The sequence below is a fragment of the Schistocerca cancellata genome, chromosome 2, assembly GCF_023864275.1.
Source record: "Schistocerca cancellata isolate TAMUIC-IGC-003103 chromosome 2, iqSchCanc2.1, whole genome shotgun sequence".
In the NCBI taxonomy this organism is placed as follows: domain Eukaryota; kingdom Metazoa; phylum Arthropoda; class Insecta; order Orthoptera; family Acrididae; genus Schistocerca; species Schistocerca cancellata.
Window position 1 is genome coordinate 125,955,147 of NC_064627.1, and position 11,172 is coordinate 125,966,318.

The following is an 11,172-nucleotide window of genomic DNA, read 5'->3' on the forward strand; positions in this document are numbered from 1 at the left end:
ATGGATGTACATATGTGTGTTCCATCAGTCGTTAAGTAACATAGGAACAACTACGGCAAACTACGAACAGTACACGATACACACTCACCCAGCACGCAACCGACAAGGGCAAGAACTAGCAGCGTGTGTCGTAGCATCTTCTGGCCGCGGATGTGTGCGTGGTGTATTCTGGGACTTTTATGTACTGCGCGCTACGTCCACGCTGGTATCAAGATCGTCTCAGTGATGCAATGTTGCTGCTTTATCGTGCTCAGGATGTCATCGCTTAACGAATCTCAAGATTAAACTTTGCTGATTAGAATACCGCAAATTCACAGAATATTGGTTAATCAACGTAAACAACTATACTTAGAAAGTGTGACCGGACTGAACAGACTTCCGCTGCAGCCGCTGTAGACTTGTAAGGTACAGGACGGTACCTTGTAGATCGAGTAATGTAGCCATTTCCATTGCAATGTAATGATCACAGTCTCTACAACAGAAATTGTATAATACCCGAAAAACATACCTATCATGTATTCATCAAACATATCATAACGTTTATGGAATGAAAAAGTGTTCAATTTTAGAGGAACCGTATGTAGCATGCGGGAGTTAGCTAACCATCATTGAGACGATAATAACGTCAGCTAAGCTTAGAGAATAACTATTGGTTGAAGTCGGATATCAAAGAAAGAATTATTAACCTCAAACGGGTTCTACCAGCGTAGTGCTTTATCGTTCAATATCAAGAAGCAGCTATACTAAAGGGCGTGTGAGGAAAGAGAAACTCTTTCAGTTATATCAGCTTTATGAACAGACAACTAGGGAACGACTAGAGGTTGTAGGGTGCCAGGGGAATCCTTTCTCCGAACAGTTTCCAACTATTGACGGTTAAACTTGTCTTCCAGAATTGTCACATATTGAATATGATAAAAGTGCGATTATATTTCTTTTCTGGAGGAACAGTTTGCCGAATTCATCTCTAAAATGAAGAAAGACACAAGTCCTGTCAACGTTTATTCAGAGGTCTGCCGACACATAGGTCTGTAGATGATATCTCTTAGCGAATTACTCATACTATGGATCATTCTCGAAATCTGGAAAACAGTAACAGCCTTATACACTAAAAATAGATGAGACCAAAATGCTTCAGTTTCAAATATCTATAGAGCCAAAAGCATCCCAGACTGACCACGTCTAGGATAGACTTGTGGATGGTCACCTGGATGCACACAAGAGTCTACAAGGTCTCCACCGTAGTCTGTTTGGATTCACAATTAAAAATCTATTGGCGATAATATCAATCAAGTGTGGCGGACAGAATACAAGGGTTTGCAAGGTTCATAGCGACTTTAACGGTGTGTCTCACAGACGTATTTACAGTCACTGGTGGCCTACAATGTACTCCCTATTAAGAGATCTCCAAACATCAAAATACGTGTACAATAGCTTGTCGGACTAATGTAGCGGACGAACTGCGTACTTATGCATAGTCATATGCATTACGAAAGGCCAGGTTACATCTGTGATCTAATCTTTTCGGATATTATAGCCACACCACTGCTAGCTATCAAGGAGGCGGGGCTGATATAGATGGAGTCTTTGCATAAGCAGACAGCACTCCCGTAATCGGCTTAGACAACTCGAGGAGTGGTCAATGACAAAATGGTACACAACCAGCAGTAGCTCCCCTTGCTTCAACTGCTGGAAATTACATTGTCTCTAGAGATACAAGTTACTCTCACATTAGGAGAAATTTCTATCGCAGAAGCCGGTCGTGTAATTGTTTGGGTTTGTGTTGGGAGGAAAATATAAATTTTTCACCTCATCTTCCGGAAAACGTGTACTCGGCCTTGCACTGATTTCAGAATTTATGAAATTTTATTTTCTGTATTAGGCCATAATTTTATGATTTTTAATTTATTTATTTCATTTTTATTTATTTCTTATTCAGCCAGGTATGGTAAGAGCCATCTGGCCCTATGTTACGTCAGACAAGTATTTCACACACCTACAGTACCATTTTTACATCCCAGTAACCTAATAAATAACAATTTTAACATAACAAATACTATTAGAAAGATATGTCTACAGTGACAGGCAATAAGCTCACAACTTTTTTGTCTTCTTACACATTGTTGCAAGCCATGTATTACATATGATACATCAGACTGCTGGCGACACTAATTGATAAAAGGGGAAAAATAAATTTTCTTTCGTTTTTGCCTACTAACATGACACAAATTTATTTTTTTACAAATTTCGAAATTTCTTGTACCAGTTTCTGTCAGAAATAAGCCACATTCAGGCTGAGGTACATCCACAGCTAATAGATTCTTTCGCATAAATGAAAGCACGCCGTGTAAAGCTGTGGCAAGATTAGAGAGAAAAAAAAATGCTGCGACCTAAGGATTGAAGAAATGTGTACTGTCTTGCTTGCCTCTTGTCTTACTTGTCTGATGTTTCCTTTATTTAATTTCATGTCACGCTAGAGAGAAAGTTATTAGTTAATATACAATAAAGAATGCAAACTTTCTGAAGAGTTCTTATTCTCCTGGTCACAAATAGTCCCACCCAGTTTTAATTGTGAGTTTTTTTTTTTTTTTTTTTTTTTTTTTTTTTTTTTTTTTTTGTTTTTTTTTTTGTAAAGGGGGTAGAATGTCAGACTGGCCGACTGGGAGCAGGAGAGGCACTACATGACATTTTAATTTCCACTGTTCTGAATACAGGTTTGATGGCTTCCATTACAAAATATACACGTTTAAAATCCACAAAGCGAAATACATTGACGTGCGATAGAAGAATGCTCTGAGAAGAGACGTTGCACTGCACTTTGGCACGCTTAAACCCAAATAACATGTCTTACATATATGGAACATATATGTTTTATATATGAAACTCTTCATAAAGATCTGCAATCAAAATGAGCATATTTTTGAAAAATCGTTTTTTAACTTTTTACGTCCTATCTCAACTCTCGAGTGGGAGGGGACGGTCTCACTATAAAAGTTTTAGCCCGGTTCGGAAATATTGTAGATCAGAGGATAGGGGATGGTATTATTAGTAGATCTTGCGACTTTTACGCTCTCTGCCTACATTTTCTATGCCATAGTACCAATTTAAGTAAATCGTAACTGTAATCCCTAGACGTTTTATTGAATCGACCATCTTTAAAACGTGTGATTTATCGTGTAACCGAAATTTCACGGATTGTTTTAATACTTACGTGTGTCTGTGTGAGTGTGGGGTCGGGGGGGAGGGAGGTGCTCACACTTGTTATTATTTAGTGTAAATTGGCGCTTTCGCACCATACAGATACCTTGTCCAAGTCCTTTGTAATTCGTATTGATCTTCTGATGTTCCAAATGTCTCCTAAATCATTTCTCTACAGGATGTTTGTAAACTAGTTATCCGAATGTACCTTCTAATTGTGAAAAAGGTAAATAACCCACAGATCCGTTTGATCCGGAACTGAATGCAGTTTACATTGAAGTTTCATTTCCAAATGCACAGTGAGGCTACCTTTTGTGCCAAGACAGATGTCCTGAATGTAATCAGTTTCCTGCCGAATCCTATGAAGCAAGTCTTGATGTATGGTGGCAGCTGCTCCTATTATCCTTCGTCGCAGCTCGTCAACGTTTCCCAGAAAACTCTGTCTTTAACGGAACCCCGTACACAAAAGTCCACTGAGGTTAGTGTGGTGATAGTGGTGGCCAGGATATTATTCTTAGACGTCCATTCCAAGTCGGCACATTCCGAAGGAGATATGCGAAAATTTCGCAATTACAATGTATCGCGCAGTCTTTGCTGGAAAATAAATTTTGTGCCCATATCCTGTGGTAATTGAGGCATTACGTAATGTTCAAACATGTCCAGGTACGATAGGCCGATTACAGTTAACTCGGCAAAACTGAAAGGACCGTAAATCTTGTTACAGCTAACAGTGCAATAAACATTCACCTTAGGCGAATCCTGTAGATGTTAGATTGCGTGACGAGATTTTTGCTCACCCCATATGCGAACATAATGACAATTCACATTACCGCAGATATGAAAGGTGGCTTCATCACTGCGCGCAGTTTTACATCAAAATCATCTGCAGTTTCATAAACATTTATGCATAAAATTCAGCTCGTTTTTCTTTGTGACTTTCTCATAAAGCTTGTAGCAGTTGCAGTTTGTAGGATTACTATGACAGGTGTTTGCGTAATACCTTCCACACCGTGACACGAAGTGTATTCAATTCCAAGCTGGCACGTCTCGTTGATTTACCCAGACTACAAATGCAGACTGCCGAACTTGTTCATTTGCTATGTTAGAGAATGCCGGTCGACCCTGAGCCGGCGTCCTAAGGATGCGAAGCCAGTTTCGGTGACACGGTTGTACCAACTAAATCTACCTCTTTCATTATTTTTTTATATTAAACACTGACTTACGGAATTTTCCCTGAGAAAGACAATTCAACCTATTCATTTATTGCCTACAATATACAAGCCCAACGCAATATAACTGCTACTCATTGACAACATGACTTCCAATAATTAACACAAAAAATGGCCCTGAATTTCAAGAAATCCTAACACTGATACAAATCCAAAAAAATTTTAAATTTAAGGAAATATAAAACTACCTCCAACTCTTTTAATCTCCTAAACTCATTTCAGTCATGAATTCCGATAGTGGAAGCTCCACTGTTTTTTCATAAGTCACTTACCTAACACAAAATCTTCATAACACGAACTACAGCAATTACAGCAAGTAGCAACAACGGCCAGTTAAATAAAAAGATTCTAACTACGATAGACTCGAACTACTACGAGGCATATGGTTAGCAAAAAGAAAGATTTTGTTGAAGAGCAAACAGTGTATTTAGAAAAATTTACCTTATTCATGTGACATTGAGTTCCAAAAAATTATGAAGTTGTCAATGATTAGCCGGCCGCAGTGGCCGAGCGGTTCTAGGAGCTTCAGTCTGGAACCGCACGACCGCTACGGTCTCAGGTTCGAATCCTGCCTCGGTCATGGATATGTGTGATGTCCTTAGTCAGGTTTGAACCATTTGCCAATAATTCCACTGCCCAAACATTACCAATCAAACATGCGCCATCATACATTTCCTTGAGTATTTTATTATAAACATATAATTTCATCTCACTTTACAATGTATGTCCCACCAACACAGAGTCTCACCTAGGAATATCATGTCCATGCACTTCCCCATCCACTCGCTAACTTCTAGTCCGTCCAACCACAGAATCTCTTGCCGAAGGCGCAGAGCGCTGTCAGTGATATTAAAACAGTCTGTAGCGCTGCCAACATACAAACAGGCTACTTACATAATTAATAATAGCTTGGTTTTGAGGTAGTGGCTTACGATATTTAATCTTGAATTTTCTCCGAACAGCAGTAGCGGATTTGGATTCATGAAACCATAAAAACACTGTACACGCCCTGCGCCGTTATACGAGTCTATGATGACTGTTGGAATAACTCATTCACGCATACCACCAAGCGCGATCGACGGAAACTAATAATGTTAGGCGGAAATAAAATTTAAACATGTACTGTATTCAGTGTTGTATTAAACTTTTCTGTAAGTTGTTTATGATTTTCAAAAGTAAAGTTTCCTGTCGCATGACTTATTTATAAAGGGTATGTAGATTAAGTACAGCACAGGGTCTCGTAACACATCCTTGGGGGACTCCAGATTTCACTTCTGTTTTACTAGATCACTTCCCGTCAGTTACTGTCGGCCTATCTGACAGGAAAGTATGTTGTCTGCATCATAAATTCAGTGGGCCCTCTTGGTCAGTGTATACAGGGTGGTCCATTGATAGTGACCGGGGCAAATATCATGAAATAAGCATCAAACGAAAAAATACAAAGGACGCAACTCTTCTAGCTTGAAGGGGGAAACCAGATGGCGCTATGGTAGGCCCGATAGATGGCGCTGCCATAGGTCACACGGATATCAAATGCGATTTTTTAAAAACAGGAACCCCCATTTTTATTACATATTGGTGTAGTACGTAATGAAATATGAATGTTTTAGTTGGACCACTTCCTTCGCTTTGTGATAGATGGCGCTGTAATAGTTACAAACGTATAAGTACGTGGTATCACGTAACATTCCGCCAGTGCGACCAGTATGTGCTTCGTGATACATTACCCGTGTTAAGATGGACCTTTACCAATTGCGGAAAAGGTCGATATCGTGTTGATGCATTGCTATTGTGATCAAAATGCCCAACGGGCGTGTGCCATGTATGGTGCTCGGTATCTTGGACGACATCATCGAAGTGTCCGGACCGTTCGCCGGAGAGTTTCGTTATTTAAGGAAACAGGAAGTGTTCAGCTACATGTGAAACGTCAAACACGACCTGCAACAAATGATGATGGCCAAGTAGGTGTTTTAGCTGCTGTCGCGGCTAATCTGCACATCAGTAGCAGACAAATTGTGCGAGAATCAGGAATCTCAAAAACGTCGGTGTTGGGAATGCTACATCAACATCGACTGTACCCGCACCATATTTCTATGCACCAGGAATTGCATGGCGACGACTTTGAACGTCGTGTACAGTTCTGCCACTGGGAACAAAAGAGAAATTACGGGATAATGACAGATTTTTTGCACGCGCTGTATTTAGCGACGAAGCGTCATTCACCAACAGCGGTAACGTAAACCGGCATCATATGCACTATTGGGCAACGGAAAATCCAAGATGGCTGCGACAGGTGGAACATCAGAGACCTTGGCGGTTTAATGTATGATGCAGCATTATGGCAGGAAAGATAATTGGCCCCCATTTTATCGAGGGCAATCTAAATGGTGCAATGTTTGCTGATTTCCTAAGTAATCTTCTACCGATGTTACTAAAAGATGTTTCACTGCATGACAGAATGGTGATGTACTTCCAACGTTATGGATATCCGGCACATAGCTCGCATGCAGTTGAAGCGGTATTGAATAGCATATTTCATGACAGGTGGATTGGTCGCCGTTCTCGTGGTCGTGGGGTAGCGTTCTCGCTTCCCACGCCCGGGTTCCCGGGTTCGATTCCCGGCGGGGTCAGGGATTTTCTCTGCCTCGTGATGGCTGGGTGTTGTGTGCTGTCCTTAGGTTAGTTAGGTTTAAGTAGTTCTAAGTTCTAGGGGACTGATGACCATAGATGTTAAGTCCCATAATGCTCAGAGCCATTTGAACCATTTGATTGATCGCTGAAGCACCATACCATGACCCGCACGTACACCGGATCTGACGTCCCCGGATTTCTTTTTGTGGAGAAAGTTGAAGGATATTTGCTTACGTGATCCACCGACAACGCCTGACAATATGCGCCAGCTCATTGTCAATGCAAGTGCGAACTGTGGTGTCACCGCCAGGTGCTAGGTGGTAGCCTTTAAATCGGCCGCGGTCCGCTAGTATACGACGGACCCGCGTGTCGCCACTATCAGTGATTGCAGACCGAGCGCCGCCACACGGCAGGTCTAGACAGACGTCCTAGCACTCGCCCGAGTTGTACAGCCGACGTTGCTAGCAATGGTTCACTGACAAATTACGCTCTCATTTGCCGAGACGATAGTTAGCATAGCCTTCAGCTACGTCATTTGCTACGACCTAGCAAGCGGCCATTATCATTTGCTATTTATCTTGTTATGCCTGTATCGTCAGACAGATGTACACCAATTATGGATTAAAGTTAAGTATTCCAGCAGCAACGTACCTTATTGGCTATATTAATTACATTGTCCTGTTCCAGACCTCACGCCAGCCTGCTTGAGCTTAAACGCGTGCCTTTCGGCTACCGGTCATAGTGGCTTGGCTGTCTTGCCAAGTCACAACACAAACATTACGGAAGGTGAACTACTCGCTGTTGAGAGGAATGCGAAAAAAGTGGTCCGACCAAAACATTAATATTTCTTTTCGTACTACACGAATATGTAATAAGTAATGGGGGTTCCTATTTAAAGAAACGCAGTTGATATCCGTTTGACCTATGGCAGTGCCATCTAGCGGGCCAAGCATAGCGCCATCTGGTTTCCCCCTTCAAGCTAGACAAGTTTCGTTCTTTGTAGTTTCTTCGTTTGACGCTTATTCCGTGAGATATTTGGCCCGGTAACGATCAATGGACCACCCTGTATAAAGCCGAATTCTGTTGTTGTTATTCTTGGTGGTGGTGGAACGTACCTTGAAGATATCTGTCGATACTTGTAGCATCTAACGATCAATACACTTCTATGGTGGGAAATGGCAACATGCCGCGCTTTTCTGTTTTGAGTGTAAACTGTATCCTTACACGCAGGCTGTTGAGAGACTAGTAGAATCTCCCCATACAACCATATTACGAAAGTATTATTTTATTGCCTTATGTTACATTAATCGCAATACCGAAGCAGCAAGAGCTATTGGTACATTGCCATTAGGCAGTCTGAAAACACGATAGGGCAGGCCTTGAAGTTACAATTACCTCTAACAGATATTATCTCTTATCACAGCCTCACTAACAAATATGTTTAGTAACATTTGATTGCTTTGCTTCAGCCTTGGGTCAACCAATCCGATGTGCCTGACTTTGTGATCTACATCTCTGTTTAGCGATGATAAGAGGGCACTCAGCCTAAAGATAGCCTCTTGAATTTTTTTTTGGTGAAACAATCGTCCTCGGATTATGAAACTCGCCATCTGCTTGTCATCCTTAGAGAGGAGCGGACTACTTGCCATTATCGCATTTTACCCGTTCCACCAAGTCATACTCTCTCGCCATAATCAACGCTTCATTCACAAAACACTGTCGTCAAAAAACCAAATCACATTACGGTTTACTTGTTTAGCTGGCCGCGGTGACCGAGCGGTTCTAGGCGCTTCAGTCAGAACCGCGTTGCTGCTACGGTCGCAGGTTCGAATACTGCTTCGGGCATGGAAGTGTGTGATGTCTTTACGTTAGTTAGGTTTAAGTAGTTCTAAGTCTAGGGGACTGATGACCTCAGATGTTAAGTCCCGTAGTGCTTAGAGCCATTGGAAAGAATCTATATAAGTGCAAATAAACAATACAACGTTGATCTAACAACCTAATGGTACATTCTAGTGAGGATCTACAGAACACATTCTCTTCTGTTGAATACGTTAATTTCTTGGCTCTCAATTTTTTTTAGCAAAGACTAAGCACTTTATTGTAGCATAAAATTCAGAATTCGTTTAACACTATATAACAGTAGGAAAACTATTTCTTGAGCTGTTCACGGTAGGTCGTATCCATACGTCAGCAAGATTCCATGAACAAACCGGTAATTGATTCCCAGATTTTGCCCTTATCATGTTGGCTGACAACTACGCTGGAGAGTAAAACTTGGAAAAGTATCTGTCGTATGGCATATCACTGGAAAGTAACATACCCTGTAGCTCGATCAAACCTTGAGCGTAGGTAGAAAGAATTGCTGCAATACAGTACAGAGGCTATCTCAAAAAAATACGCAATGAGACGAACAGAAATAGCACTTTTATTCAAGGACAGTAATTACACTGAAATCACTGCGACTTATGATGACTCCCTGGACTCCCAACGGCGTTTAATATGATGTTATTCACAAGGAACAAGGTACGCTCACGTTTAAAATTGAAATGCTATCACGTAAAGCTTGTGATGGGGATGCGAACCCAGCACCTAATCGGATTGTTGTCCGCCCCCGGTAGCTGAGTGGTCAGCGCGACGGAATATCAATCCCAAGGGCCCAGGTTCGACTCCTGGCTGGGTCGGAGATTTTCTCCGCTCAGGGACTGGGTGTTGTATTTTCCTAATCACCCTCATTTCATCCCCATCGACGAGCAAGTCGTCGAAGTGGCGTCAAATCGAAAGACTTGCACCCGGGGAACGGTCTACCCGACGGGAGGCCCTAGTCAAACGACATTATCATTATCGGATTTTTAACGAAGTACGTAAAATCAGAAGTTAAATATCAATTGTTTTCACCAATAGGAAGATGTTGGAACCGTAAATGACGCAGCATCTAGCGCCGTCGTTTTCTAGCCAGGAACAGACGATAAATAGCAATTGTTGGTTCACCAGTAGCGAGATGTGCGCATGTTTAGCTAGACATCAGGCGACGAAAAGTTCTGTGCTGAATGGAAATCAAACCCTGCACACGTGGTCATGAAGACACTTTAACTGTCAAATTCTTTTCCAATAATAGCTAGGAGTGGTATGTTTGTACTTTCAATGATGTGATGGAAAATACTCTGCTGGCTAGAAGTTGAATCCACAACATATCGTCGTTGGTGATCACAACGAACACAACGTCAAACCCAAATCCGCTTTCGCCAGTAGGATGGAGAGGAATGTTTGAACTCGAAAAGATGTAAGGAAACGTTTGATCTTGTAAAGTTGTGATAAAAAGCTCATCATGTGGCTGTGAGTTGAAACAAACACGTTACAGCTGACAACGCACGAAGAGACGTTGAAAATGCAACCATATTTCGCTAGTAGTTCGGAGTGCACATGTTAGCGCTTGAAATCAAATAATGAATATTTTGTGCTGATCAGGATTCTAAACCAGATAGGTGCCTTTCGAGGAGACTTAGAAGAGAGAAATCTTGGGGAACACAGTGAAATCGAATTCGAATCCCAGGCCAGCACCACAATTTTCAACGTCTCAGTTTCAAATAAAGTAAGAGCCTTGTGAAATTGCATGGCCATTGGTTCATTAAATGAAATACGTTTTCTAGTTTACGATGGCTTGCTGGTGACAGAGTGTCTGCCTTCAGGTGTTTCTTCATCTGTCACAGCTCAAACTAATGCCGCTCTGCCCCAGTCGCAGCGAAGGGATGTTACCTTTACTGTGGATATTGAACTACGGAGCTTACTGGCGTTCTGCACTTGGCGTTACTAGGGGTGAAGGAGAGTTACTTGTTTGTGTTAAAAATCTACGCCTGACGTGAGATGTGAACCTACACGTTTTACACATCAATACAAGATTAATCCACCACACCACAGCACCCGCTGCCAAGCATATAATTATGAACTGCAGAGTATTCATTTAGATGTAGATGCAGATGTCAAGGGACCGGTAAGAGGAAGGAGGGCGGTATCTGGGAATGGATAGAATTGCAGAAGTGCAAAATATAAGCGTGAAATGCTGGCAAAGTATTGCTTACTTAGATGTGTGCCACAGTTCGTTTTATCTTAGGACCGAGAG

At 41.7% G+C, this 11,172-nt stretch overlaps 1 protein-coding gene across 1 annotated transcript in view; it reads right to left on the reverse strand.

The window, feature by feature from the left end:
- LOC126144045 (trypsin-1-like) overlaps positions 1-166 on the reverse strand; it is a 45,964-nt gene extending 45,798 nt beyond the window's left edge. The window contains exon 1 of the mRNA XM_049915466.1: positions 89-166. Within this exon, the coding sequence (XP_049771423.1) occupies positions 89-137 (49 nt within the window). The 5' untranslated portion in view covers positions 138-166. The remainder of the gene's footprint in view (positions 1-88) is intronic.
- Positions 167-11,172: the final 11,006 nt, after the last annotated feature.